The sequence below is a fragment of the Athene noctua genome, chromosome 35 (assembly GCF_965140245.1).
Source record: "Athene noctua chromosome 35, bAthNoc1.hap1.1, whole genome shotgun sequence".
Taxonomy (NCBI): domain Eukaryota; kingdom Metazoa; phylum Chordata; class Aves; order Strigiformes; family Strigidae; genus Athene; species Athene noctua.
In genome coordinates, this window is record NC_134071.1 from 1,296,969 (window position 1) to 1,324,223 (window position 27,255).

At 65.3% G+C, this 27,255-nt stretch overlaps 5 protein-coding genes across 9 annotated transcripts in view; 4 read left to right on the forward strand and 1 right to left on the reverse strand.

Annotated features, from left to right (window-relative positions):
• The window catches only part of CLPTM1 (CLPTM1 regulator of GABA type A receptor forward trafficking), a 9,215-nt gene extending 6,276 nt beyond the window's left edge, over window positions 1-2,939 (forward strand). Inside the window, exons 7-14 of the mRNA XM_074930697.1 lie at window positions 256-376; window positions 619-863; window positions 981-1,074; window positions 1,442-1,632; window positions 1,716-1,811; window positions 1,937-2,072; window positions 2,163-2,330; window positions 2,416-2,939. Coding sequence (XP_074786798.1) covers window positions 256-376; window positions 619-863; window positions 981-1,074; window positions 1,442-1,632; window positions 1,716-1,811; window positions 1,937-2,072; window positions 2,163-2,330; window positions 2,416-2,612 — 1,248 coding nt within the window. The 3' untranslated portion in view covers window positions 2,613-2,939. The remainder of the gene's footprint in view (window positions 1-255; window positions 377-618; window positions 864-980; window positions 1,075-1,441; window positions 1,633-1,715; window positions 1,812-1,936; window positions 2,073-2,162; window positions 2,331-2,415) is intronic.
• Window positions 2,940-3,685: 746 nt separating this feature from the next.
• LOC141972777 (uncharacterized) lies at window positions 3,686-5,769 on the forward strand. The gene is made up of 4 exons (XM_074930759.1): window positions 3,686-3,890; window positions 4,320-4,481; window positions 4,609-4,772; window positions 5,316-5,769. The coding sequence occupies exons 2-4, from the start codon at window positions 4,334-4,336 to the stop codon at window positions 5,715-5,717; spliced, it is 714 nt and encodes a 237-aa protein (XP_074786860.1). The 5' UTR covers window positions 3,686-3,890; window positions 4,320-4,333; the 3' UTR covers window positions 5,718-5,769.
• A 370-nt stretch (window positions 5,770-6,139) lies between these two features.
• On the forward strand, window positions 6,140-8,378 carry ERCC1 (ERCC excision repair 1, endonuclease non-catalytic subunit). Of its 4 annotated transcripts, XM_074930718.1 has the most exons (9): window positions 6,140-6,312; window positions 6,470-6,787; window positions 7,055-7,158; window positions 7,247-7,346; window positions 7,598-7,674; window positions 7,757-7,856; window positions 7,941-8,012; window positions 8,117-8,185; window positions 8,271-8,378. In XM_074930718.1, exons 1-9 carry the CDS (start codon window positions 6,247-6,249, stop codon window positions 8,322-8,324), a joined length of 960 nt encoding a protein of 319 aa, XP_074786819.1. In that variant the 5' UTR covers window positions 6,140-6,246; the 3' UTR covers window positions 8,325-8,378. The 4 variants fall into 4 exon arrangements, with proteins under 4 accessions (XP_074786819.1, XP_074786816.1, XP_074786817.1 ...); XM_074930715.1 differs by having other exon boundaries at window positions 8,117-8,378; XM_074930716.1 differs by having other exon boundaries at window positions 7,601-7,674; window positions 8,117-8,378.
• POLR1G (RNA polymerase I subunit G) lies at window positions 8,347-9,414 on the reverse strand. Its single transcript, XM_074930719.1, has 3 exons — window positions 9,336-9,414; window positions 9,096-9,234; window positions 8,347-8,817 (listed from the first exon to the last, which is right to left on the reverse strand). Exons 1-3 carry the CDS (start codon window positions 9,340-9,342, stop codon window positions 8,397-8,399), a joined length of 567 nt encoding a protein of 188 aa, XP_074786820.1. The 5' UTR covers window positions 9,343-9,414; the 3' UTR covers window positions 8,347-8,396.
• Window positions 9,415-9,463: 49 nt separating this feature from the next.
• On the forward strand, window positions 9,464-18,631 carry PPP1R13L (protein phosphatase 1 regulatory subunit 13 like). 2 transcript variants are annotated; one of them, XM_074930727.1, is made up of 13 exons: window positions 9,464-9,498; window positions 11,273-11,335; window positions 11,431-11,549; window positions 11,654-12,050; window positions 12,377-12,475; window positions 12,948-13,033; window positions 13,148-13,514; window positions 13,711-14,153; window positions 15,331-15,468; window positions 15,864-15,997; window positions 16,690-16,856; window positions 17,569-17,768; window positions 18,356-18,631. In XM_074930727.1, exons 2-13 carry the CDS (start codon window positions 11,281-11,283, stop codon window positions 18,392-18,394), a joined length of 2,244 nt encoding a protein of 747 aa, XP_074786828.1. In that variant the 5' UTR covers window positions 9,464-9,498; window positions 11,273-11,280; the 3' UTR covers window positions 18,395-18,631. The 2 variants fall into 2 exon arrangements, with proteins under 2 accessions (XP_074786828.1, XP_074786827.1); XM_074930726.1 differs by lacking the exon at window positions 9,464-9,498 and adding an exon at window positions 9,684-10,016.
• The last annotated feature ends 8,624 nt before the right edge of the window (window positions 18,632-27,255 follow it).

Consider the following 27,255-nt stretch of genomic DNA (forward strand, 5'->3'; position numbering starts at 1 on the left):
AACTGCTAAATATTCACATGCCTTCTTCTGGTCTCCTGTCGGGAAGCAGAGATTCCCCCTCCTGCCTGCGGCATGTTCCTCCTGCTCCGCAGAGCGGGAAGAGGAGTATAATGCCCTTGTGGCATTTCTGGGACAGGGGGGCTGGCTCTGCCCCTTCCCACTCCCCCCTATGCTGCCTCGTTTAAGGGGTGAGGGGACGACGGTGGGCGAGATGGGGGGATGCTGGCAACGGACACAGTGACATTCTCATTGCAGAGGGCAGAAGACTACGGCCCCGTGGAGGTCATTTCCCACTGGCACCCCAACTTGACCATCAACATGGTGGACGACCACACGCCCTGGGTGAAGGGCAGCGTGCCGCCCCCCCTGGACCAGTGTAAGGCCCGAGGGCAGCTTCCCGAGGCCGGCCCGACCATTTTTTCTCTCCTCAGAGGACGCATTTGGGCTTCTGTGGGAAATGGGGGTTGTTTTGGGTGTCGTCCCTGTGACCCCACGCCTCTCTGGGTGCTTGTAGGGGGCTGACCCGGGGTTTGGCCTCGGTCTCTCCTGGGTGACGGTGACGATGGCGGTTCCCCATCGCCTGCTCAGCCCTCCCTCTGCTCTTTTCCCCGGCTCCAGATGTGAAGTTTGATGCCATCAGCGGTGACTACTACCCCATCCTCTACTTCAATGACTACTGGAACCTGCAGAAAGATTATTTCCCCATCAATGAGACCCTGCAGCGCCTGCCCTTCCGCCTCTCCTTCTGCCCACTCTCCCTGTGGCGCTGGCAGCTCTACGCCGCCCAGAGCACCAAATCCCCCTGGAATTTCCTGGGAGAGGATCTCTACGAGCAGTCGGACGAGGAGCAGGACTCGGTGAAGGTGAGAGCTGCTCACAGGGGCCTCCCTCCTCATGGCTCCGGTGCCTCGATCCCTGGCGTGCCGGGGTGGCGGGAGGGTGGGACGGAGCCTCAGAGAGGTTTTTGGTGCCTGTTTCAGGTCGCTCTCCTGGAGACCAACCCCTACCTGCTGGCGCTGACCATCATCGTCTCCATCGTTCACAGCATCTTCGAGTTCTTGGCCTTCAAAAACGGTGAGCGGGACCCCAGGGATCCGCCAAGAGGGGAAGGATGTGAAGGCGGCAGCTCCTGCTTCAGCAGAGCAGACGTTCCTCTGCCTGTTTGCAACATTTTCAGCAGCCGCAGCCCAACCCACCTGTGTCCTGGGCAGGCTGTGGCCGCCGTGGTGCGTGTTGAGGCAGCTGGTGCTCCTCAGCTGCGCTCCTCTGTGCCGCGGGGCCGACTTCTGAGGGCAGAAAGCTGGAAACTGGTAGTTTGCTGGGCTTCCTTTGATGGCACTGCCTGCTCCTCTTGCTCCCTCTGCCGGGATGTGGGACGTGGCAGCAATCCAGAGCCTCTGGCGCGGGGGGGTTGGTGACTGCTTGGGTCCTTTCCCAACAGACATCCAGTTCTGGAACAGCCGGCAATCTCTGGAGGGACTTTCCGTCCGTTCCGTCTTCTTTGGCGTCTTCCAGTCCCTTGTCGTCCTCCTCTACATCTTGGACAATGAAACCAACTTTGTGGTGCAAGTCAGCGTCTTCATCGGGCTCCTCATCGATCTTTGGAAGATCACAAAGGTCATGGATGTCCGGGTAAGCGCCAGCACGGGCACTGGGGGGGGGGGGTTTGGCGGTGCCCCCAGTCCTCGGTGACACCTTTCCCCTCCTTTTGGTAGCTGGACCGCGAGAACAAGGTGGCGGGAATGTTCCCCCGTGTCACCTTCAAAGACAAATCGACCTACGTCGAGTCTTCCACGAAGGTGTACGACGACGTGAGTTGAGGGGCGAGTGCTGGCACGCGCGGCCCCTCGCTTTGGCTTCCCCAGTTCCCTTCGTGGGGCTGTGCCAAGGCTCTGGGCCTGTTCCCAGTTGATTTTGGGATGTCCCTCTCCCCCAGATGGCTTTCCGGTACCTCTCGTGGATTCTCTTCCCCTTGCTGGGCTGTTACGCCGTGTACAGCCTGCTCTACCTGGAGCACAAGGGCTGGTACTCGTGGGTGCTGAGCATGCTCTACGGCTTCCTCCTCACCTTCGGTGAGTGCCACCCCACCCAACCCCTTGCCAAGAAGATGTCTCGCCCGTCCCGGCCTTGTTACGCTAATGAGGAGTGCCCCCCCTTCACAGGTTTCATCACCATGACCCCCCAACTCTTCATTAACTACAAGCTGAAGTCGGTTGCCCACCTCCCATGGCGGATGTTGACCTACAAAGCCCTTAACACCTTTATCGATGACCTCTTCGCCTTTGTCATCAAGATGCCCATGATGTACAGGATAGGCTGCCTGCGGGACGGTACGGCGCCGGGGGGGTCCCTTGTGGTGTGTTTGGCGGTGTCTTACTCCCCTGCCCCCTCACTTCCTCCCCTTTTCTTCCTCAGACGTCGTCTTCTTCATTTACCTCTACCAACGCTGGATCTACCGTGTTGACCTCACGCGCATCAACGAATTTGGCGTCAGTGGGGAGGACCAGGTCTCCCCCCGACCCTCCCTGCCCCCCAGCCCCCCCCCCACACTCCCACCCGCCACTGGCCCCCTGGGGGGAGAAAAAACACCAGAGGACAAGAAGAAGGATTAACCGACCTGCCCCCCAACTCCTCGCTCGGTTTTTACCAAAGCCGATGGCCCTGCTGGGCACCGCATGGGGCGGGGGGGAGCGGCCGTGCCGCTGGGGGTTTGGTTGGGTTTTTTTCCCCCCCCCTCCCTGGGGAATTTGGGTGGGGGGGAGTGAGGGGGGGGTTGTGGCAGCTGTGGGGGCCCCCCCTCCCCTCCCCTCCCCAGGCTGTGTTTCACGTTCCTCCCCGGTCCCCTCAGCGTTGTGCGCTCCATCCCATTGTGCCGGTGTGTAGGACAGTGTCACGGAGATCTCGCGGCGTCGCCTCTTCCATAAAAGAGCTGATTTAACCCCCAAAAAACGACCTGCCTGCCTCGCTTGCGCCGCTCCCCATTTTGGGGTGTCCTCCCTCCATTTTGGGGTGCCCTCCTTCCCCCAGCAAGGTGAGCTGTGGAGCAGCCCCAGGCTGGAGCCCCAAGTATTGTGTAGGGAAAAGGGGGGGCACTGCTTTCCCTGTGGGGGCTATGGGGGGCTGGCTGGTGTGTGTTGGGGGGGGTCCCCAATGCTCGGGGGGGACCCCAGGGGTCTGTCCTGGCGCTTAGTCCCCCTAAGCTGGGGGGGGACCCTAGCGTCCTTCCCAGCGTGTAGGGGTGCTTGGGGGGGTCCTGGGTGAGTCCTCCGGGATCTGTCCAGGGGTTTGGGGGGGTCCCGATGCCGGGGGTGGGGGTCCCTGGGGTCCTTCCAGTGCTTGGTGGGGGGTCCCGGTCTCGGTGGGCAGTTCCAGGTGAACCAGGCCCTGGTATTTTTGGGGGGCGGGGGGGATGTCCCGGTCCCGGGTATCCCTCCCGCTTCGGGGGAGGGGGGGGGGTCCCGGGGGTGCCCTTCCCGTCCGCCTCCCCCCGCCCGTCACGGGGCGCCGGTGGCCCCTCCCCGCGGCCACGTGCTGCGGAAGCCCCGCCCCCTCACGTGGCGGAGCACCGGCCCCGCGGCCGCACGTGGCGCCGGCAGCGACGTCACCGGGCTGCAGCCGCACCCATTGGCCGAAGGAACCGTCCGTCCGCCCTGGGGGGCGGCGCCCGGGCAGCGCTTGGTGGGGTTGGTGCTGCCGATACCGGAGTCCCGGGCCCGCCCCCGGGCCCTCCCCCCGCCCTGGAGCCCCCCGAGTCCGGTACCGGAGCCCCCCGCCCCCTCACCGGTACTGTCCGTGGCTCCCCGCGCCCCGTTCCCGGACCGGGACCGGCAGCCCCCCCCCCCCCCCCCCCCCCGCCGCCCGGTACCGTCACCGGCTCCGGACCCAGGCAGGTACGGGGGAGGCGGGGGGACGTTTGGGCGGGACTTTGGGGGACACGGGGACATCTGGGGGGACACCGGGGGACACCTGGGGATATGGAGGTACTGTGAGAAGGTGTTGGGGGGCGACCGGGGGTGCCCCCACCAGGCTGTGGCAATGGGTGGACAGAGGACGTGGGGCCGGGGGAAGACGGAGGCCCCAAGTCCCCTTGGCACCCCCGGTGCCACCCTGGGGGGGGGGCCCTGGGCCGGGAGCGGGGGGACAGGGTGGGCTCCACTGTGTCACCACCCCCTCCCGTCCCTGTCACCTGGCCACTGCTGCCACCCGGCCAACCCCGCCCTGCGCTGGGCCACCACCCCCCACCCCCCCGCGTCACCGGGAGCCCCCAGGACGCCACCCCTCCACCCCTGGTCCCAGTGACCCTCTACGTCCCCCCACAGGAGGGGCTGCCCCGATGCCGGCCGAGCCAAAGGGGCCAGGCGTGGCCACCGAGATACCCCCTCCCCGGCCCATCCCCAGGGCCCCCCCAAAGAAGACAAGAGGTGGGTGGGGGGCACAGCACCCCCCTGCCAGCGACTCCGAGAAGGACTCCGGCTTCTCAGGTAGGGGCCGTGTCCTGTCCCCATCCCCTGGGCTGGGGGTCCCCGTCCCTGGGATTGGGAGTCCCGGGCCTGGGGAGGCCCCGGGGCCGGCTCAGGGTGCAGGGGGAGCTCACTCCCACCCTGGCAGACACCAGTTCGGAGCACCTGAGCGGGCGGGAGCAGACGGACGCGGAGGAGCCACCTGGCACCGAACTGGCCCAGCCACTGTACCTGCTCGCCACCACGGCACCCAGCCACCCCTCCGCCCGCCTGGCACCTGTCTACCTCGTCCACAACCTCCTCCTCCAGCAGGTAACGGCACCGTGCTGCCGGCTCTAGCACCGGGCTATACTGGCACCGGGTGACACCTGCACCGGGAGGCTCTGGTATGGTGCAGATTTGGCACCGGGCTGCTTCAGCCCCGGGCTACACCGGCACTGAGCTCTGCTGGAACTGGGCTCCACTGGTGCCCTGTGGCTCTGGTATGGCACGGCTATGGCACCGGGCTGCTTCAGCACCAGCCTGCGCTGGCACCGTGCAGCTCTGGCGTGGCGTGGCACCGGCACGGCACTGCTCTGGCGCCGGGCCGGTGCAACGCTGCGGCGTTCCAGCACCGTGTTCTGCCGGCACCGAGCGGCTCCAGCGCAGGGCTGGCTCGGCACCACGTACCGTCACGGCTGAGCTGTGCCGGCACCGTGCTGCCCCAGCTCAGCACCACGCAGCTGCGGCACCGGGCTGGTTCAACGCCGTGTGGCGCCGGCATCTCACTTGGGCGGCACCCGACTCTGCCGGCGCTGTGCTTCTCCAGCACCGTGCCGGCTCCGGCCTCGCTCACCGCCCCCTCTTTCCCCGCAGACCCTGGGAGCCCCACCGGAGCCCTGGCAGCCGGCTCAGCTTCTCCTAATCCAGCCGCCGCTGCCTGCCGCCCCCCACCCTGCCGCCACCGCCCCGGCAGGGACCCCGGAGTGTCCAAACCGGCATCGGGGGGTGACGGCGGAGCTGCTGCGCTGGGGGGGGGTGCTGGCGGCAGCTCTGCGCACCGGGGCCCTTCTCCGGCAGAACCGGCGCACCCAGCGGGAGATCGCCACCCTGCGCCGGCACGCTCGGCTCCTGGCCCGCGCCGCCCGCGACCCCCGCGCCTGGCTGCGCCTGTGCGATGCCCTGGGGGGGTGGGACGGCGGCTCCCCGGTGTCCCCTGGTGTCCCCCGCCAGGGCCCCCCGGCTGTTGGGGAGGGGCTGGGCGCCGGGGGGCTGTAGGGATGCGGGGAATAAAGGTGCTGGGGTGTCCCCGACGTGTCCTGTCTCTGTCCGCGGTGGCCCCTGGGGTCGTCCCATTCCCATGTCCTCCCGCGGGGTCCCCCTCTAGTGTCCCCAGTGACCCCCGGGGTTCCCCACATGTGTCCCTGGTGGCCCCAGGCGTGTCCCCCACCCCTGTCCCCAGTGTCCCACCGGGGTTCACCCCCCCCAAATCCCCCCCCCGGGGTCCGCCCCATCCCCGTCCTGACACTCACAGCGCCGAGGGGCGTGGCCTCGGGCATGTAGCTCCGCCCACCGCCAACGGCGCGGACTGGCGTGACCAGAGCTGCCCCGGGCCGGGGAGGGCGGTGCTACGCATGCGCGAGCCCCCCTTCCGGGAAGGCGGAGTCGCGCCTTTTGATTGACAGGGCGGCGGCCAATCACTGCGCGGAGGGGAGGTGGGCGTCGCGGCCGCTCCACCGGAGCCCTCCCGCGCTGACCTCTGACCCCTGACCCGGCCGGGCCAGGGCCTGCGACCCCCGCCCCGGCCATGGAGGCCCCGGCGGGGAAGCGAAGGCGCTTCACGCTGCGGCAGGAGGGTCCCGACGACCCCGCGGTACTGGCGGCGGAGGGGGGAGGCTGAGGCTGGGGGGCCCACGGGTGACCGGGGGTGGGACACTGGAGCCGGGGGGGCCCCACAGGAGGCAGCGGGCGGTGGGGGAGGTGTGGGAGGCCTCGCGCAGAGCCGCTCCCCCCCGCTCCTTCCCCACCAGGTCCCGTCGCTCTTCAAACCCTCCGCGGCTGCCCCCGGGGTTCCCCCCGGCCCCCCCCCGCCGCCCCCGGGCCCCAGCTCCTACGCCGAGTACGTGATGCAGCAGTCGGCCCCCACGGCCTCCCTTGGAGACGCCGAACCAGCCCCGGGCACCCCCTGCGCGGTGGGGGCTCCCCCCGGGCACCCCCCGGCCCTTGAGTCTGGCGGTGGCCCCCCGGTGGGGGCTGCTCCGGGTGGGGGCAGTCCTGGGGATGTGCCCCCCCTGCCCGTGCTCAGACCGGGCGCCAAGAGCAGCAGCATCATCGTCAGCCCGCGGCAGGTGAGAAGGGGGGGGGGGGCACGAGGGCCATCCTGGGGCTCGAGGGGACAGTCCCCCCATATTTTGGGGCTTGGGGGTCCATCCTGTGGTGTCTTGGGGCTGGGGGGGGCATCCTGTGGTGGTTTGGGGCACAGGGGGACATGCCTGGTCCCCCAGAACATGGGAGGGGACTGTCCCCTGGTGTCTTGGGACAGACGGAGGGGGACTGGGGGGCTAGTCCCCATGCCGGGGGGCCCCTGAGACCCCACCACCCCTGTCACCCCCCAGCGAGGCAACCCGGTGCTGAAGTTTGTCCGCAACGTCCCCTGGGAGTTTGGTGATGTCGTCCCTGACTACGTGCTGGGCCAAAGCACCTGCGCCCTCTTCCTCAGGTGAGCCGGGGCTCCTGGGGCTCCCCCCAGGGTTCTGGGGTTGTCCCCCCAGTGTCACCCCATCCCTGCTGCTCTCCATCCCCCCCAGCCTGCGGTACCACCACCTCAACCCCGGTTACATCCATGACCGTCTGCGGCACCTGGGCCGGAGCTACGGGCTGCAGCTGCTGCTGCTCCAGGTCGATGTGGTGAGAGCCCCTGGCCCCCTGGCTCCTCCATCTTGTCCCTCTGTCCCCTCCAGCCCTGTCTCCCTCTCCATCCTGTTCCCTCCAGCACCTCTGTTCCCATCCCCTTGCTCTTTGGGCTCCTCTGTCCCCGTCCCCTCGCTCTCCTGGTACCCCTGTTCCTTCCATCCCCGTCCCCTCTCTCTTTGGGCTCCTCTGTCCCCACCTTCTCATTCTCCTGTCCCCTCTGTCCCCCTCACTCTGTCCCGCCGCAGAAGGACCCTCACCAGGCGCTGAAGGAGCTGGCAAAGATCTGCATCCTGGCTGACTGCACCCTCCTGCTGGCCTGGAGGTAGGGGCTGTCCCTGTGACCCCCGGGGGGGCCCTGCTGTCATCCATGGGTGCCCCCCCCCAATTCCCTGTGCCCTCCCCAGCCCCGAGGAGGCTGGGCGGTACCTGGAGACCTACAAGGCCTATGAGCAGAAACCACCCGACCTGCTGAAGGAGAGGGTGGAGCAAGATTTCCTGTCCCGGGTGAGCTACACCCCCTCCCTGCACCCCAATTTGGTGACCTGGGGGACCCCAAGAGTCCTCTAACCCCTTTGCTGACACCCCCAGATGACCGACTGCCTGACCAGCATCAGATCGGTGAACAAGACGGACACGCTGAGCCTCCTCACTGCCTTTGGGGTGAGTCTCCCCGTGGGGACAGGGATGTATCCCCGAGCCCCCTGTTTCCCCCCAAGCCCCTCGTTGCCCTCCCAAAGCCTCCCTCACTCCCTCCCATCCCGCAGTCGCTGGCGGCCGTGGTGGGGGCCTCCAAGGAGGACCTGTCCCTCTGTCCCGGCGTCGGGCCCCAGAAGGTGAGCGGCGAGGGGACACGGCGGGGGGGACGGGACAGTACGCAGCCTCTCCCAGCCCCCCTCACGACCCCCTTGTCCCCCCCAGGCCAAGCGGCTCTTTGACGTCCTGCACGAGCCCTTCCTCAAGGTCCCCAAATGAGCAGCCCCCCCGCAAATATGTGTTTTTTTACAATAAATGGCATTTATTACACAACTTTGGGTGGAAGGTGTGTCACTCCACCTGCTCCCGCTTGTGCTTCTTCTTCTTCTTCTTCTTGGGCACTTCGGGGGTCACTCCGATGTCTGGCGGGGGGGGTCCCAGCCCTTGCTTGCCCGCCTCACCGGGCGCTGCCCTCCCCGGCGTCGACATTTCAGGTGTGTCCGGTGGCGGCTCCATCATCTTCTTCTTCTTTTTCTTCCTCTTGGTTGGCGTCGGGTCGGCCGTGGGGGGGTCCCCAAAGCTCTCGGTGATGCTGAGGCATCCGCGGAGGGGGGGAGCACAGGCCAGGGGGCCACCGGCGGAGTCGGGGGCCAGGAGGAGGGTTCTGCCAGCCCCCCCCGGGATCCCCTGCAGCCTGTAGAGCCGCCCGTCCCCATCCCGGGGAGGGCGGAGCTGCCCGCAGCCGTCCAGCGGCACCGCGCAGCCTTCCAGGCTGGGGGGCAGGGCCGTGAGGGGGGTGCTGGCGCTGCCACCACCCCCCGGCGCTGCCACCAGCAATGTGACCCCCTCAATGTCACCCGCCCACCCAGATGTCACCAGCGCTACTACCCCCACCCCGTGCCCACCTCAGTGGCACTGTGACACCCCCACCCCCCCCCCGTTGTCGCTGACCCCTCAACTCCCCCCAGATGGCACCGACACCCCCCTGTGCCCCCCGTAGATGGCACTTACCCCCCCCCCGCCCCCCCCCCCATCGTCCACCCGACTGACCTCTCGGGGCAGAAGTCGGCGGGGGTGCGGATGAGCCAGAGTTCGGTGGAGGGACCCGCCAGGGCCCCCCCCAGCAGCCCGGGGGGGGGCGAGAGAGTCACCGCCTCGAAATCGGGGGGGCACCGGAACCGCACGGGCCCTGGGAACGGGGGTGTGTGTGTATGGGGGGTGTGTTATGCCCCGTGTCCCCCCATAACCCCCCGTGTACCCCCCGCCCTCCCGCACCCCCCCGTCGCTCACCCTCCATGCCTCCGCGTGCACAGCGTAGCCCCGCCCCCTCCCGCCCCACGGTGCAGTCCGGTGGCGGGAAGGAGGGGGCGAGGCCTATCGCGGAGCCCCGCCCCCCTCCCCGCCCTTAGGTGGGCGTTGCCGGAGCGCTGCCGGACGGCGGCGGCTTTTAAAGGTGCAGAGACCCCCCGGGACTTCGCGGGGACGCCGAGGGGGCGCAGGGTCACTGCGGGGGTGGGGGACACGGGGAAGAGGGGGGAGGGGGATGGCCCCGACTACAGCTCCCGGCGTGCACCGGGGCCCGCCCGACCGGCCGGACCGGGTCCGGGGCGGAGGCGGGGCTGGGAGGTGCCGGCGCTGCAGGTACCGGGGGCGGGGGGGGCTCCGCACCCCGTAACTCACCCCCGTGGCATCTCCCCCCCCGCCTCGTGGGACATCCCCCCCACTTCGTGAGACCCGTCCCGATGGACCCGCCCCCCCTCCCCGTGGGATCTGCCCCCCATCGTGGGACCCGCCCTCCCCAGTGGGACCTGTCCCCCCATCCCCCCCGGCACCCTGGGGCGCAGGGCGCGGCCCCCCCCGCCCCCCCGCGTGACCCAGCGCTCTGGAATTGGGCGTAGAGGCCGCGGGCGCGCCACCGGCACCAGCACCCTGACCCGCACCGCCCCCCGTGCCCCGCTGCACCCCCCCCAGGTACCGACCTCCGCGTGGGACCCGCGGGGCTGGGGTCGGGGAGCACCCTTGGGTGCTGGGCCCGATTTGGGGTGCTGGAGCAGCACCCTTGGGTGCCCGGATGCCGGGGTCCAGTTTGGGGTGCTGGATGGGGGGGGGTAGAGCACCTCTGGGTGCCTGGGTCGGATTCGGGGTGCTCTGTGGGGGGATTGGAGCGCACCCTTGGGTGCCTGGGTCAGATTCGGGGTGCTGGGGAGCACCCTTGGGTGCCTGGACACTGGGATCTGTTTTAGGGTGCTGGGTGGGGGGATAGAAGACGCTTGGGTGCCCGAGTCGGATTCGCAGTGCTGGGGAGCACCCTTGGGTGCCTGGACACTGGGATCTGTTTTGGGGTGCTGGGGGGGGGGGGTAGAGCAGCCTTGGGTGCCTGGGTCCGATTTGGGGTGCTCTGTGGGGGGAGCACCCTTGGGTGTCTGGCTCTCGTCTGGGGTGCTGGGGAGCACCGTTGGGTGCCTGGGTCCGATTTGGGGTGCTGGGTGTTGGGGAGCACCCTTGGGTGCCTGTCTCTGGTTCAGGGTGCTGGGGTGGGGGATGTTGGGGAGCATCTTCGGGTGCCTGCGTCCGATTCGGGGTGCTGGGTGGGGGGGGAGCACCCTTGGGTGTGGGGCCGCCTCGGTTCCCTCCCAGCCCCCCTCCCCGTCTGGCCGCCCGGCCCGGGGCGAGCTGGGGCTTGTCCCGGTCTCCCGGGGGCGGGGGCCGGGTGGGGCCTCCTGGGTGGGGCCGCGGCTCTGGGGAAGGGGGTTCCGGGGGGGGTGTGTGTCCCCCAAACCCCCCTCTGCCACCCCCAGGAGTGGGGGACACAGGGTGCCCTCCCTGACACCTCAAATCCCCCCCCGCGGGCACGGGGGCACCCACAGTTTGGGGCGGTGGGGTGTGGTGTGTATCCGTGGGGGACAGACCGTCGACGTTGGGAGACCCCAGTGGAAAAGTGGGTGTCCTGCCGCCCCCCTTTAACATGGGGGTGCACACCCCCCCTACACCCCCCTCCCAGGGCCCTGCCTCGGGGCGGGGCGGGCGGTGTCTGCTCCTCGGGATGGATTAATTACTGGTAATTAGTGTGATGATGATCCCCCAGAGGCTGAGCGGGTCGAAACACGTCCCTGCTCCCCACGTTCCCAGGGGATTGGGGCGCAGGGTGGGGAGGGAGGGGTGCCCTCCCCCAAATTTTTGGGGTGGGTGGGTGCCCCCCACCCTAGGTCACCCCTTTTCCCCCCCAGGTTAGAAGATGGCGAGCGAGCGGCTGCGCAGCGCCCAGGACCTGCTGGATCTCACCTTCCAGTGTGAGTGGGGGGCGGTGGGGGCGACACAAGCGACTTTTTGGGGTGCGGCCTGACACCGCCCCCCCTCCACCCCCCCATTTTCGTGCCCCCCCCAGCCCTGGCCATGCAGCACATGGACCTGAAGCAGGTGGAGCTGGACACGGCGGTGGCCAAGGTGGACGAACTCTCCCGGCAGCTTGAGTCTCTCTGGACTGACGGCCCTGGCCCCCCAAAAGTAGGACCTGGGTGTTGGGGGAGCACTTGGAGGGCACCCTGTGGCCCCCTCATACCCACCATACCTCACCTGGTGCTCTCCCTCCTCTCCCACCCCCCCCCTAGGAACAGTACAGCCCCAGCCGGACCTGCTCGCCCCTTGGCCGGAGGAGCCTGGCACCAGAGAGCGCTGAGCTTTCGGGGGACCCCCTGGGGCGCCCCGGTTCCCCCCGGGCCCCCCATTATCTCCCGGGGGAGGATCGGGCCCCTTCACCCCGCCCCAAGGTGCTGGCGGTGCCCTACGAGGGGCTGACGTTGCCCAGCCCAGGGGGTCGAGCCCCCTCCCCACGCCCCCATCGCCCCTATGAGTTTTTGGGGCTCGGGGGGTCCCCTCGCCCGGGCGAGGGGTCTGTCTTCTTTCCTGAGAGGGCCCCCTCGCCCCGGCCTCCCGCGCCCCCCCCCTACGAGGTGCATGGGCTGTACCCCTCCGTCACCAGCGCCGCCGTCACCTTCCGGGCGCAGGGTAAGGCCACTGGGGCGGGGGGGAGGGGGGGACACGGTGGCGACAGTCCCTTGGTTGGGGAAGGGGCTGGTGTCCCCATCCCTGGCTGACCCCAAAATGGGGTATCCCCCATCTTGGGGTGTCCCCAAGCTGTCCTGGGGTGCTTCTGTCCCATCCCGGGGTGTCCCCAAGCTCTCTCTGGGCTTCCCTGTCACCGGGTGCTCCTGCCCCACCCTGGGGTGCCCCACTCTATCCCCTGTACCCCAAATTGGAGGTCACTGGGAAGTATGTCTGGGCCATGTGGGGGTGTCCCCTCACCCCCCCCTTCCCTGTCCCCCCCCCCCAAGATGACCTTGTGATCAAGCGGCGGCCGCAAAAGAGCTGGAACGAGTCTGACCTGGATGTGGCCTACGAGAAGAAACCCTCTGGCTCTGGGGGCTACGACCGTGAGCTGGGGAGGCTGGGGGGGCATGCAGGGGGTGAGGGGGCACTGGGGGGGCACACAGGGGCTTGGGCGGCTCTGAGGGGGGCTGGGGGAAGCCAGAGCTGGCAGCTGAGGTGGCTTTGGGGTATAGGAAGGTTTAAGGGGAGGGCATTTGGGGGAGGGGGCGGAATAGAGGTTCCAGTGGGGAGGGGGGGTCCTGAGGCAGCTGGGGGGGCGTTATTGGGGTGTCCAGGGGCAGGTTGGGCCTGGAGGGGGGGGCCAGACGGTGGGGGCTTGTTGGGGTACAGCAGGGTCAGAGGGAGGCTCGTTGGGAGATGCGGTGGAGGGTCTGGGGGTGTCGGTTTGGGGAATGGTCTAAGGGTGTTGGGGGCTGAGCACGCGTCGGGGCGCCTCTGGGGTGGAGGCCGCATCCCCCCTGACTCCAGCGCAGCACTGAGATCCCTGTCACCCCCTGTCCCGTCCCCCCTTCCCAGGCACCGGCGAGGGACAACCGGGGCTGCGGCCAGTGCTGGCACCGTGGCGGGAGTCAAGCCTGGACGGGGCTGGTGGCCAGGGCAAGGTGAGCTCCAGGGCGGGGGTCCGGCCTTTGCGCCCACCCCTGGTGCCCGACACCGGGGTAGATGGGCTGACTCCCACCCTGACACCTTGTTTTCTGTGTCTTCCCTCACCCCAGGACGGTGCCTACGGGGGGCACAGTGCCACCCTCCCCCGAAACTACAAGGTGTCCCCGTTGGCGGGCGAGCGGCGGGCGGAGGGACCCTTCCGGCGTTCGGGGGGGCCTGGCACCCTGCCCCGCGGGTGGCATTTCTCCCAGCAGCCTGTCTCCCGCATCCCTGTGCCCCCCCAGGGTGGGCGACCCCCCCGCCACAAACCCTTGCCGCTCTCCATGATCTTCAAGCTGCAAAATGCTTTTTGGGAGCAAGGGGTCGGCGCTCCCCGGGGGCTTCCCCTGGGCCTCCCTGCTGCTCCCCGTACACCCCAAAAGCAGCCTCAGCTCCCAGCGCTGCCCCAGGCCCCCCCAGCTCTGCCTGGGGGTGAAGGTGAGGTGCCCATGGGGTTGGGAGGGGGTGTTATTGGGGGCTTGAGCAGGCAGGACGTGGGTTTGAGGGGCTGCAGCATGAGGGGTGGGGTATCTTGGGGTACAGTGGGACTGCAGTATTCTGAGGCATGGGGGGTTTTGGGGGGGGTCAGTGGGGCTTGGGGTGCTGACGTGCTCTGACTCCAACTTCCTTGCAGGATCTGGGCGCCCCGCACCCCCCGAGACCCTCCCACCGGAGGGGGAGCCGGAGCTGGAGCGGCTGCTGCAGGGTGGTGAGTCCGAGGGGCTGGAGCGGCCGCTCAGCCCCACGCGGCTCCAGCCCCTCCTGCCCCCCGAAGCCCAGCGGGTCCCCGAATTCGAGGAGGTGGCCCGGGTGCTGGCCGAGATGCCGCGGCCCCTCAAACGCCGTGGCTCCATGGAGCAGAGCCCCGGGCCGGTGCTGCCACCCACCCGCACCCGCCAGTACCAGCAGCTCATCACCCGGCTCCTGCACCGCCCGCCCCGCCGCGACGAGCCCCCAGCCCCTGCTGATGCCGGCGCCTCGCCTGACCTGCCACCCCCCACTCCGGTGGCACCTGAGGCCCGGCCACCCCGTCACAGTTCCCCGCCGCAGTCCCCCAGCACCTCCGCACCTGCCCTGGTAAGTGGCTGTGGTCCCTGGGGGTGCCACACGGTGCCCGGTATCCCTCGGAGCCCCCCGGGTTGTCAGGCAGTGGTTGGTGTCCCCCGACATGCCACACGATGCTGGGTGTCCCTTGGAGCCCCCTGGGGTGCCAGGCAGGACCTGATGTCTCCCAGCGTCCCTTGGAGTCCCCTGGGGTGTCTGGGAGCGCTTGGTGTCTCCCAGTGTCCCCAGAGGTGCCACACGGTGTCCAGTGTCCCTTGGAGCCCCCAGAGGTGCCACATGGTGCACAGTGTCCCCTGGGGTGCCAAGCCGGGCCTGGTGTCCCTTGGGGTCCCCAGATGTGCCACGTGGTGCCTGGTGTCCTTTGGAATCCCCTGGGGTGCCAGGTGGTGGTTGGTGTCCCCTGGGATGCCTGGTGTCCCCAAGGCTTTCCCCAGTGTCCCCCAAGGTGACAAGCAGTGCCTGGTACCACCAGACATGCCCTGTGGTTCCCCTGCATGCATCATAGTGCCAGCCAGTGTCCCAGGAGATGTCCCCAAGGTCCCCTGGGTGCTGTACAGTGTTGGGTGTCCTGATGGGTGTCCCCGAGGTCCCCTAAGTGCTCTACAGTATCGGGTGCCCCGGGAGATGTCCCCAGAGTTCCTCAGGGTCCCCTGGGTGCTCTATAGTACTGGGTGCCCCAGGAGGTGTTCCTCAGGTCACCTGACTGCTGTGTAGTATCATGTGTCCCCAAGGTCCCCCGGGTGCTGTATAGTACTGGGTGCTCTGGGAGGTGTTCCCAGGATGCCCGGTGGCACTGAGTGTCCCAGGATGTGTCCCCAACATCCTGTGGGTGCCCTGGGAGGGGTCCCCAAGGTCCTCCACGTGCCTGATGGCACTGGCTGGCCCAGGAGGTGTCTCCAAGGTTCCCCTGGTTCCGTATGGTGCCAGCTACCCTGGGAGGTGTCCCCAAGGTTGTCTGGGTGCTCCAGGAGGTGTCCCCAGGGTCCCCTGGGTGCTCAACAGTGCTGGGTGCCCTGGGAGGTGTCCCCAAGGTCCCCTGGGTGCCATAGAGCTCTGGGTGCCCCAGGAGGTGTCCCCGAGGCAGCCCGGGTGCCCCAGAAAGTATCCCTAGAGTCCCCTGGTGTGCCGTACAGTGCCATGTGCCCTAACGGTGTTCCCCTGGCCCTCCCCGACCCCCCGGCTGCCGCAGGAGCTGCGGTCGGCCCTGCGCGACCCCTCCTCGCCCCGCAGGCGCCCCGGGGCCCGCGTGCGCCTCAACCCCCTTGTCCTGCTCCTGGACGCGGCCCTGACCGGGGAGCTGGACGTGGTGCAGCAGGCGGTGGCTGAGGTGGGACAGGGACAGTGGGGACAGGGGGCTGGGGTGGGGGCTGGGGAATAGTGGGGGCAGGAGGCTGGGGGACAGGGTGGCAGGGACAAGAGCTGGGGGGCATCGGGGACAGGGCGGCAGGGACACGGGCTAGTGTGGCGAGGGCTGGAGGGCAGCAGGGACAGGAGGATGGGGGACAGGGTGGCAGTGGCCAAGGTGGGACAGGGAACAGTGGGGACAGGGTGGCAGGGACACGGGCTGGGGGACATTAGGGACAGGGTGTTAGGGTAACAGGGACAAGGGCTGATGAGGCAAGGCCTGGGGGACAGTAGGGATGGGGACAGCAATGTGCCTGGCATTTGGGGATGGCAGTGGGGTGCGGGGGTGGCAGCGGGTGGCAGCGTGCGTGTCCCCAGCTGAACGACCCCAGCCAGCCCAACGACGAGGGCATCACGGCGCTGCACAACGCCATCTGCGGCGCCAACTATGGCATCGTTGACTTCCTCATCGCCAGCGGCGCCAACGTCAACTCCCCCGACAGCCACGGCTGGTGTGACAGGGGCCCACAGGCGCGGGGTGGGGGGACGGGGACCCACAGACACGGGGTGGGGAGACGGAGGCTCATGGACACAGGGTGGGGGGACATGGCTGGGGATACTGGGGCTCACAGGTGGAGGGATGGGGACCCATGGACACCGAGCGGGGGCACAGGGGAACCTGCGGCCATGCCTGGCACGACGGGGGCCCACGGACGTGGGGTGGGGGCATGGGGGACCCAACAGCCGTGGATGGTGGGATGGGGATGGGGGCATATGGGGGCAGGAAGATGGGGGGACCCCACAGCCACAGCTGGGGGTTCGGGGACCCACTGATGCGGAGTGGGGGCACAGAGGGTCCCACTGCCATGGCTGAGGGGATGGGGGCCCATGGGGAGGGGGTGGGGAAACAGGGGACCCCACAGCCATGGGGGCAGCGAGACAGGGGACCCCTGGACATGGCATGGGGGACCCCAGGATCTCCACAGCCAGAGGGATGATGGGTGATTGGGGACCCCAATAACCCCCCCAACAGCCCTGGGTGAGCAAGGACGGGGACCCCAATAACCCCCAGACAACCCTGAGTGATTGGGGGTGAGGAGGGCCAGGGGACCCCAACCCCCTGAGGAGAGGGGTGTCCCAGGGGAGCTCCTCCTCTGCCTCGTCCCCCCAAAAACCGCTCCCCCCCCCATCCCGAGGGCGCCAGGACACCATTGCACTGCGCGGCCTCGTGCAATGACACGGGGGTGTGCGTGGCCCTGGTGCGCCACGGCGCCGCCATCTTCGCCACCACCACCAGCGACGGCAGCCTAGCCGTGGAGAAGTGCGACCCGTACCGGGAGGGCTATGCTGACTGCTACAGCTACCTCACGGGTACTGGGAGCACTGGGAGGGCATGGGAACAGGGTAGGGGGGAGGGTAGAGAGAGGGGAACTAGAGGGTGGTGGTGTGGGTACTGGGAGGGGATATTGGAGATATGTGGACTGGGAGGATATGGGTACTGGGGGGGTCTGGGTATTGGGAGGGGGTACTGGCAGGTTGAGGGGAACCGGGCAGGTAGGAATACTGGGAGAGGGTATTGCAGGTACGGGTACTGGGAGGGGATACTGGGGTGGTGTTTGTACTGGGAAGGGGTATCGAGGTTATATGGGTACTGGGAGGGAGTATCGGGATCGGACAGGTTCGGGGCGAGGGGGGCACTGAGAGCGGGTGTTGGGGGGAGACGGATACTGGGACCGGATACTGGGATGGATAAAGCTTCAGGGCAGGGGGCGTAGTGGGGTGCAGTGCCGAGGGGATGATGGGGGGGTTACAGGGTGCAGGGAGGGGTTCGGGGCAGGGAGTGACAGGGGTGCAGTGCCATGGGGTTGCTGGGGGGGTTATGGGGTGTTCAGGGCAAGGGTGTAGGGCTAGGTGGTGCTGGAGGGGTGCTGAGGGGTTCAGGGTAGAGAGGTGTCGGGGTCCAGCACTGTGGGGGTGCTGGGGTGCAGTGCCGTGGGGGTGCCGGGGGAGGTCAGGGCAGGGGGGGTGCCAGGGGTGGGGGTGCTGGTGGGGTTCCGGAGCACTGATGCCAGTGTCCCCGCAGAGGTGGAGCAGAGCATGGGGGTGTTGAACAGCGGGGTGGTCTACGCGCTGTGGGATTACAGTGCCGAGTTTGGGGACGAGCTGTCCTTCCGCGAGGGCGAGCCCGTCACCGTCCTGCGCCGTCAGCCCCAGGAGGAGCTCGACTGGTGGTGGGGGTCCCTCTACGGCCATGAGGGCTACGTCCCCCGGAACTATTTTGGGGTGAGTGAGAGGTGGGGTGTCTTGCAGATCCCACGGTCCCAAGGTGGTTTTAGAGCACCCATGGCCACCCCACAGCCCTGGGGGGGTCCCAGAGCACCCACAGCCTCAGGGGAGTCCCACAGCACCCCCGGCCACCCCACAGCCCTGGGGGGGTCCCACAGCATCCCCAGCCACCCCACAGCCCTGGGGGGGGTCCCAGAGCACCCACGGCCTCGGGGGAGTTCCACAGCACCCAAGGTCATCCCACAGCCCGGGGGGGGTCCCAGAGCACCCACGGCCTCGGGGGAGTTCCACAGCACCCACGGCCACCCCACAGCCCTGGGGGGGGTTCCCACAGCACCCACAGCCACCCCACAGCTCTGGAGGACCACTCACAGCGCCCATGGCATCAGAGGGGTCCCACAGCTCCCACGGCCATCCCACAGCTCTGGGGGACCCCCCACAGCACCCATGACCCTGGGGGCGGTCCCACACCCCCATCGTGTCCCTAAGGGTGGATCTTGTGGCCTCCCTGGTTCCTCCGTGGCCTGTGGTCCTGAGGGACTGAGGGGAAGCACCCTCCCCTTGACACCCTCTCCTGTTGCCAGCTCTTCCCCAGGGTGCGGCCACAGCGGAAGAAGGTCTGAGAGAGGGCCCTGAGGACATGGGGGGGACCTAAGCCGGCCCCAGCCCCCCAGCCGCTTGGATGCATGGGTCCTCCTTGCTGACGGGCACCTCCTTGGTTGCCCCAAATCCCGTCCCCCTCACATCCGAGCAAGGCACCGGGGTACTACCCTCCCTCCACAGTGTCATGTATCTCCCCCAACTGGTGACAGTGGTTGGTCACCCCACGGTATTGGCTTCTGTGGGGAGTAAAGAGTCTTCAGCTGCACATGGTGGTCTCTGTCCTCTGCATCACAGGTTGGGGTGGGGGGGCTGTGGGGACAAGGGGTGACACAGGTGGGGACACCCTGAATCAGACTGGGGGAGGTGAGATGGGTGGGGACGTGCTGCCTGGGACCCAAGGGGGGGTCCCATCCTCAGGGAAATCCCCGAATGTCCCCCCTCTCCCACATCCCCCTGGCTTTTATCTCTGAGCACGAGGCTATGTGGTAGGGATATTGCTTCTTTAAATTTGGCCACTTTCGGGTAATTCAGGCGTAGATTCTACTAGAAAACCTGTTGAGCCCAAGCTTGGCATACTGTCAACAGAAACGGTTGAGTTTAGAATCTGGGGCTTTGGCATCCAAGTGCCCAACAGAGATTTAGTTTGGACTTTTAATACATCCAAACTGAACAGATTTAAGGGCCCGAGCACCACAGAGGGCTTTGGTGACCTTTGATTCGGCAGCGTTAACTATCCCAGCTACTGGGACTCATTGGCTTCCAACAATTCTTGTTAGATAAACTCTTTTTCAAGGTTTCTGGATGAAGCCAGGATCTGCTTTAGCTTTACTTATCCATATTGAGACTCCTGTGGCCCTGAATAAAGAGAATATTTATCATTGGGCACTAAGGATATACGAGGGCTTTTACTACGATTAATTCAAAAAATTTCCACCGTTTGGGAGGGGTCACTAGACCCGGCAACTGGGATTTCCTCCCTTAGATGGACGTTCCTCCCTTAGGAGGAACTTCCCATCCTTACCCACTCTTCCTTCCGCTGGACTGCCATCTCGGGGGTCCCCATAAATGCCCCCACTTCCGCAGCCTTCGAGCCAGCGTGGTCCTTCAGCCACGGGTTCCACCGTGTCGTGCTGTGTTTAAGCTGCTCTCGCATGGTTAGAGCAAGGACAGTGGAAATCTAAAGTCTCTGTTATGCAAGCTTCTCCTCAAATTGTAGAATTACAAGCAGTAGTAATGGTCTTTGAACTATGGCATGACAATCCAGTGAACATTGTTACTGACTCTGCATATGTTGCAGGCCCAGTTCAAAGGCTTGAAAGAAGTTATTTGAAACACCTTAATGATCAGCAATTGTTTACGTTCCTGAAGCAACTATGGCATTTCTTGTCACTTAGGGTAGAAGTATATTATATTTGCCATCATAGAAGTCATACAAACTTGTCTGGATTTTGTGCAGAAGGCAATGCCCATGCCGATATTCTTACTCAGCCAGTTTTCCTTTCACCAGTGCTAAATACGTGGCAACAGGCACATATTTCACATGAATTTTTTTCACCAGTCGGCCAAAGTTCTTAAAAAGCAATTCAATATTCCACTATCTGAAGCTAAAGCTATTGTTCAGTCTTGTCCTGACTGTCAAAGAATTTCAAAAGGAACTGCTGTGGCAGTTAACCCTAGAGGGTTATTTTCTCTTCAGCTGTGGCAAACTGATATCATATTTCTGAATTTGGCAAACTAAAATATGTTCCTGTATCTATTGATACTTTTTCAGTGGCTGTTTGTATGACCGCATTAGGCGGTCAGTCGACAAGACATGTTCAAACTAATTTTCGCCACTCCAGGTGCTCCACAGAAAATAAAGACCGACAATGGTCCAGCATATGTGTCCTATTCCACTGAGAAATTTCTCAGACAATGGGGTGTTCAACATATCACAGGTATTCCTTATTCTCCCACAGGACAAGCAATTACTGAGCGTATTCATCACACGATCAAAAATTATTTACAAAAACGGGGAATTGGGAGAAACTCCAATAAACAGACTAGCAAAAGTACAGTATGTAATGAATTTTTTGTGTCTTGCAGGTGACGATCTTATTCCACCTATGGTAAAACATACACAGTCTATGTCAACAGGTTTGGTCGAATCAACAGACCGTGTCCAAGTTTTAATTAAAGATAGAGAAGGATCATGGGAAGGTCCTTATCAGTTAATAACGTGGGGAAGAGGTTAGGGTGCCATTAGGGTTTGGTTTAGGGTTAGGGCTAGGGTTAGGGCGCCGTTAGGATTAGGGTTAAGGATGGAGTAAGGGTTAAAGTGCCATTAGGGTTAGGGTTAAGATTAGGGTTAGGGCACCATTATGGTTAGGGTTAGGCTTAAGGTTAGGGAACCATTAGGGTTAGGTTTAGGGTTCAGGTTAGGTTAGGATTAGGACGCCGTTAGGGTAAGTTTAGGGTGTGGGTTAGGGCGCCGTTAGGCTCATTAGGGTTAGCGTTAGGGATAGGGTTACGGGACCCATTAGGGTTAGGGATAGGGTTAGGTCACAATTAGGGTTAGGTTTAGGGTGCAATTAGGGTTAGGGCCTATGATTAGGGTTAGGGTGCAGTTAGGGTTAGGTTTAGGGCCTAGGATTAGGGTGCAATTAGGGTTAGGGCCTAGGGTTAGGGTGAAATTAGTGTTAGAGTTAGGATTAGGGCCAAGGTTTAGGTTTATGGTTAGGGTGCAATTAAGGTTAGGCTAAGGGTTAGGGTGAAATTAGTGTTAGGATTATGATTAGGCTTAGACCCTATGTTTACAATTAGGGTTAGGTTTAGTGTTAGGGTGCAATTAGGGTTAGGGCTAGGGTTAGAGTTAGGGCCTAGGGTTACAGTTAGGGTGCCATTAGGGTTAGGTTTAGGATTAGGTTTAGGGCTAGGGTTAGGATGCAATTAGTGTTAGGCTTAGGGTTTGTTTTAGGGTTAGGGTTAGAGTAAAATTAGGGTTAGGATTAGGGTTAGGGCCTAGGTTTAGGATTAGGGTTAGGGTGCATATAGGGTTAGGCTTAGGGTAGGATTGAGGTAAGCAGGCGTGGCTGCAAGAGGGAGGGAGCCCGGCAGGCAATCTGCAAGAGGCAGGGAGTGAGCCAGGTAGGATGCAAGATGGAGGGAGTGAGGCAGGCATGGATGCAAGAGGGAGGCAGGCAGGCAGGCTGCAAGAGGGAGGGAGCGCGTCAGGCGTGGCTGCAAGAGGGAGGGGGCGCGTCAGGCAGGCTGCAAGAGGGAGGGGGCGCGTCAGGCAGGCTGCAAGAGGGAGGGGGCGCGTCAGGCAGGCTGCAAGAGGGAGGGGGCGCGTCAGGCAGGCTGCAAGAGGGAGGGGGCGCGTCAGGCAGGCTGCAAGAGGGAGGGGGCGCGTCAGGCAGGCTGCAAGAGGGAGGGGGCGCGTCAGGCAGGCTGCAAGAGGGAGGGGGCGCGTCAGGCAGGCTGCAAGAGGGAGGGGGCGCGTCAGGCAGGCTGCAAGAGGGAGGGGGCGCGTCAGGCAGGCTGCAAGAGGGAGGGGGCGCGTCAGGCAGGCTGCAAGAGGGAGGGGGCGCGTCAGGCAGGCTGCAAGAGGGAGGGGGCGCGTCAGGCAGGCTGCAAGAGGGAGGGGGCGCGTCAGGCAGGCTGCAAGAGGGAGGGGGCGCGTCAGGCAGGCTGCAAGAGGGAGGGGGCGCGTCAGGCAGGCTGCAAGAGGGAGGGGGCGCGTCAGGCAGGCTGCAAGAGGGAGGGGGCGCGTCAGGCAGGCTGCAAGAGGGAGGGGGCGCGTCAGGCAGGCTGCAAGAGGGAGGGGGCGCGTCAGGCAGGCTGCAAGAGGGAGGGGGCGCGTCAGGCAGGCTGCAAGAGGGAGGGGGCGCGTCAGGCAGGCTGCAAGAGGGAGGGGGCGCGTCAGGCAGGCTGCAAGAGGGAGGGGGCGCGTCAGGCAGGCTGCAAGAGGGAGGGGGCGCGTCAGGCAGGCTGCAAGAGGGAGTGAAGCAGGCATGGCTGCAAGAGGGAGTGAAGCAGGCATGGCTGCAAGAGGGAGTGAAGCAGGCATGGCTGCAAGAGGGAGTGAAGCAGGCATGGCTGCAAGAGGGAGTGAAGCAGGCATGGCTGCAAGAGGGAGGCAGGCAGGCAAGCAGCAAGAGGGAGGCAGGCAGGCAGACATCAAGAGGGAGGCAGGCAGGAAGGCAGGCGTTGCTGCAAGAGGCAGGCAGGCAGGCTGCAAGAGGGAGGGAGGCAGGCAGGCAGGCTGCAAGAGGGAGGGAGGCAGGCAGGCAGGCTGCAAGAGGGAGGGAGGCAGGCAGGCAGGCTGCCAGAATGGTGGAGGGAGGTAGGCATGACTGCAAGAGGGAGGCAGGCAGGCAGGCAGGCTGCAAGAGGGAGGGAGGCAGGCAGGCAGGCTGCAAGAGGGAGGGAGGCAGGCAGGCAGGCTGCAAGAGGGAGGGAGGCAGGCAGGCAGGCTGCCAGAATGGTGGAGGGAGGTAGGCAGGCAGGCTGCAAGAGGGAGGCAGGCAGGCAGGCAGGCTGCCAGAATGGTGGAGGGAGGTAGGCATGACTGCAAGAGGGAGGCAGGCAGGCAGGCAGGCTGCAAGAGGGAGGCAGGCAGGCAGGCAGGCTGCAAGAGGGAGGCAGGCAGGCAGGCATGGCTGCAAGAGGGAGGCAGGCAGGCAGGCATGGCTGCAAGAGGGAGGCAGGCAGGCTGCAAGAGGGAGGGAGGCAGGCAGGCTGCAAGAGGGAGGGAGGCTTGCGGTAAGTGAAAGGCAGGAAAAAGTGGAGGCCAAAATGGAGTGGAAGGAGCAAAATGATTGGCAGGCTGCAGGAAAGTGGAGGCATAGACACCACAGGGCAACTATCTACCAGGAAAAAGGGGATGCTGGAAGGTGGTGCATGGTCTGATGGGCATCAGTGTTTGAAAAAGGCTGGGAAGCCAAAAATGGATGAGAGGCCATAGTGGAATTAGATATGATGAAATCACTAGAAAAGGAATGGGGAGACCTGCAGGCGCATGTTGGAAGAAAAAGAGGGTCAGGGAGCAAGACAGGAAGAGAGATAATGATGAGTGGAGACTACAAAGACAGAGAGAAATGAGCTGTGGAAAGAGGGAGTGAGGCAGGCATGGCTGCAAGAGGGTGGCATTCAGGAAGTCATCTAGAAGACACTCGAGCAACAGGGAGCCAGAGAGCAGGACACAACTGTAGAAGAAAGAGTCAGGGAGTAGGATGCTGGCCTGGAACCAACAAGAGCAACAGACAGAAGTACAGAGAGTTGGAGCCTGAGAAACGACAGGAGGAGTGAAGAAGAGAGAGAGATGAAGCCATCAGTAGATTCAAATTCTTCCATGGACTCAATTCTTCAAAGAGAACATCAAGGCACCACTAAAAAGAGTGCAGAAAAGCTGCAAGAGACCTAAAAGAGAGACTGGAAGTGAAATAAAGGCCAGAAAACAGTGGTATCCAAAAAGGGGTGGGAGGCCGAAAAGAGGTGGGAGACTGGAGAGCAGTAAAGGCCAGAAAAAAAAGGAGGCCGAAAAGAGGTGGGAGGCTGACAGGGTGTGGGAGGCCAGGGGGAGGTAGAGGCCAGAAAAAAAGTGGAGGCTGCAAGGGGGAGAGAGGGAGGGAGGCCGGCTGCAAGAGGGAGGGAGCGAGGCAGTCAGGCGTGGCTGCAAGAGGGAGGGAGCGAGGCAGTCAGGCGTGGCTGCAAGAGGGAGGGAGGGAGGCAGGCAGGCGTGGCTGCAAGAGGGAGGGAGGGAGTGAGGCAGGGAGGCCGCTAGAGGGAGGGAGGGAGTGAGGCAGGGAGGCCGCTAGAGGGAGGGAGGGAGTGAGGCAGGGAGGCCGCTAGAGGGAGGGAGGGAGTGAGGCAGGCGTGGCTGCAAGAGGGAGGGAGGGAGGGAGGCAGGCGTGGCTGCAAGAGGGAGGGAGGGAGGGAGGCAAGCAGTCTGCAATAGGGAGGGAGGAATGCAGGCTGCAAGAGGGAGGGAGGCAGCAGGCAGGCATGCTGCAAGAGGGAGGCAGGCAGCAGGCAGGCAGGCTGCAAGAGGGAGGGAGTGAGCCAGGTAGGATGCAGGAGGGAGGGCATGAGGCAGGGTGCAAGAGGGAGGGAGCCTGGCAGGCAGGGTGCAAGAGGGAGGGAGCCTGGCAGGCAGGGTGCAAGAGGGAGGGAGCCTGGCAGGCAGGGTGCAAGAGGGAGGGAGCCTGGCAGGCAGGGTGCAAGAGGGAGGGAGCCTGGCAGGCAGGGTGCAAGAGGGAGGGAGCCTGGCAGGCAGGGTGCAAGAGGGAGGGTGCGAGGCAGGAAGGCAGGCTGCAAGAGGGTGGGAATGAGGCAGGCAGGATGGGAGAGGGAGGCAGGCAGGCAGGCGAGGCTGCAAGAGGGAGGGAGGCAGGCAGGCAGGCATTCAGCAAGAGGGAGGAAGGCATGCAGGCTGCCAGAATGGTGGAGGAAGGCATGCAGGCTGCCAGAATGGTGGAGGAAGGCATGCAGGCTGCCAGAATGGTGGAGGAAGGCATGCAGGCTGCCAGAATGGTGGAGGAAGGCATGCAGGCTGCCAGAATGGTGGAGGAAGGCATGCAGGCTGCCAGAATGGTGGAGGAAGGCATGCAGGCTGCCAGAATGGTGGAGGAAGGCATGCAGGCTGCCAGAATGGTGGAGGAAGGCATGCAGGCTGCCAGAATGGTGGAGGAAGGCATGCAGGCTGCCAGAATGGTGGAGGAAGGCATGCATGGCTGCCAGAATGGTGGAGGAAGGCATGCATGGCTGCCAGAATGGTGGAGGAAGGCATGCATGGCTGCAAGAGGGAGACAGGCAGGCAGGCAGGCCCCAAGATGCAGGGAGTGAGTCAGCAGGATTCAAGAGGGAGGGATTGATATAGGCAGGCTGCAAGAGATAGCGAGTGAAACAGGCATGTCTGCAAGAGGGAGGGAGTCAGGCAGGAAGACAGGCTGCAAGAGGGAGGATGTGAGTCAGGCAGGCTGCAACAGGGAGGGTGTGAGGCAAGCAGGCTGCAAGAGGGAGCGATCCGGGCAGACAGGCTGCAAGAGGGAGCGATCCGGGCAGACAGGCTGCAAGAGGGAGCGATCCGGGCAGACAGGCTGCAAGAGGGAGGGAGAATGGCAGGCAGGCGTGGCTGCAAGAAGGAGGGTGTCCCGAAGGCATGCTGCAAGAGGGAAGGTGGGAGGCAGGATGAAAAAGGCTGGGAGTGAGGCAGGCAGGCTGCAAGAGGAAGGAAGGCAGCTAGGCATGCAGCAGGAGGGAGGCAGGCAGGCAGGCATGATGCAAGAACGAGGGAGGGAGGGCAGGCCGTCAGGCAGGATGGAAGAGGGAGGCAGGCCGTCAGGCAGGCGTGGCTGCAAGAGGGAGCGAGTGAGGCAGGCAGGCTGTAAGAGGAAGGGAGGCAGGCAGGCAGGCTTGGCTGCAAGAGCAAGGCATGAGTTAGGCAGGATGCAAGAGGGAGGGAGTGAGGCAGGCGTGGCTGCGAGAGGGAGGGAGGGAGTGAGGCAGGCGTGGCTGCGAGAGGGAGGGAGGGAGTGAGGCAGGCGTGGCTGCGAGAGGGAGGGAGGGAGTGAGGCAGGCGTGGCTGCGAGAGGGAGGGAGGGAGTGAGGCAGGCGTGGCTGCGAGAGGGAGGGAGGGAGTGAGGCAGGCGTGGCTGCGAGAGGGAGGGAGGGAGGCAGGCAGGCAGGCTGCGAGAGGGAGGGAGGGAGGCAGGCAGGCAGGCTGCGAGAGGGAGGGAGGGAGGCAGGCAGGCATTCAGCGAGAGGGAGGGAGGCAGGCAGGCTGCCAGAATGGTGGAAGGAGGCAGGCAGGCTGCCAGAATGGTGGAAGGAGGCAGGCATGGCTGCCAGAATGGTGGAAGGAGGCAGGCATGGCTGCCAGAATGGTGGAAGGAGGCAGGCAGGCTGCCAGAATGGTGGAAGGAGGCAGGCATGGCTGCCAGAATGGTGGAGGGAGGCAGGCATGGCTGCCAGAATGGTGGAGGGAGGCGGGCAGGCATGGCTGCCAGAATGGTGGAGGGAGGCGGGCAGGCATGGCTGCCAGAGGGAGGCGGGCAGGCATGGCTGCCAGAGGGAGGCGGGCAGGCATGGCTGCCAGAGGGAGGCGGGCAGGCATGGCTGCCAGAGGGAGGCGGGCAGGCATGGCTGCCAGAGGGAGGCGGGCAGGCATGGCTGCCAGAGGGAGGCGGGCAGGCATGGCTGCCAGAGGGAGGCGGGCAGGCATGGCTGCCAGAGGGAGGCGGGCAGGCATGGCTGCCAGAGGGAGGCGGGCAGGCATGGCTGCCAGAGGGAGGCGGGCAGGCATGGCTGCCAGAGGGAGGCGGGCAGGCATGGCTGCCAGAGGGAGGCGGGCAGGCATGGCTGCCAGAGGGAGGCGGGCAGGCATGGCTGCCAGAGGGAGGCGGGCAGGCATGGCTGCCAGAGGGAGGCGGGCAGGCATGGCTGCCAGAGGGAGGCGGGCAGGCATGGCTGCCAGAGGGAGGCGGGCAGGCATGGCTGCCAGAGGGAGGCGGGCAGGCATGGCTGCCAGAGGGAGGCGGGCAGGCATGGCTGCCAGAGGGAGGCGGGCAGGCATGGCTGCCAGAGGGAGGCGGGCAGGCATGGCTGCCAGAGGGAGGCGGGCAGGCATGGCTGCCAGAGGGAGGCGGGCAGGCATGGCTGCCAGAGGGAGGCGGGCAGGCATGGCTGCCAGAGGGAGGCGGGCAGGCATGGCTGCCAGAGGGAGGCGGGCAGGCATGGCTGCCAGAGGGAGGCGGGCAGGCATGGCTGCCAGAGGGAGGCGGGCAGGCATGGCTGCCAGAGGGAGGCGGGCAGGCATGGCTGCCAGAGGGAGGCGGGCAGGCATGGCTGCCAGAGGGAGGCGGGCAGGCATGGCTGCCAGAGGGAGGCGGGCAGGCATGGC

Coding starts and splice junctions, on each gene's coding strand:
- PPP1R13L (XM_074930727.1), top strand. CDS start 11,281: ATGGCGAGCGAGCGGCTGCGCAGCGCCCAGGACCTGCTGGATCTCACC. Junction 11,336..11,430: donor GCTGGATCTCACCTTCCAGT/GTGAGTGGGGGG, acceptor TGCCCCCCCCAG/CCCTGGCCATGCAGCACATG. Junction 12,051..12,376: donor CGTCACCTTCCGGGCGCAGG/GTAAGGCCACTG, acceptor CCCCCCCCCAAG/ATGACCTTGTGATCAAGCGG.
- POLR1G (XM_074930719.1), bottom strand. Junction 8,818..9,095: donor GCCGACTTCTGCCCCGAGAG/GTCAGTCGGGTG, acceptor CCTGCCCCCCAG/CCTGGAAGGCTGCGCGGTGC.
- ERCC1 (XM_074930715.1), top strand. CDS start 6,247: ATGGAGGCCCCGGCGGGGAAGCGAAGGCGCTTCACGCTGCGGCAGGAG. Junction 7,675..7,756: donor ACCCTCCTGCTGGCCTGGAG/GTAGGGGCTGTC, acceptor TGCCCTCCCCAG/CCCCGAGGAGGCTGGGCGGT. Junction 8,013..8,116: donor GCCTCCTCACTGCCTTTGGG/GTGAGTCTCCCC, acceptor CCCATCCCGCAG/TCGCTGGCGGCCGTGGTGGG.
- LOC141972777 (XM_074930759.1), top strand. CDS start 4,334: ATGCCGGCCGAGCCAAAGGGGCCAGGCGTGGCCACCGAGATACCCCCT. Junction 4,482..4,608: donor GAAGGACTCCGGCTTCTCAG/GTAGGGGCCGTG, acceptor CCACCCTGGCAG/ACACCAGTTCGGAGCACCTG. Junction 4,773..5,315: donor ACAACCTCCTCCTCCAGCAG/GTAACGGCACCG, acceptor CTTTCCCCGCAG/ACCCTGGGAGCCCCACCGGA.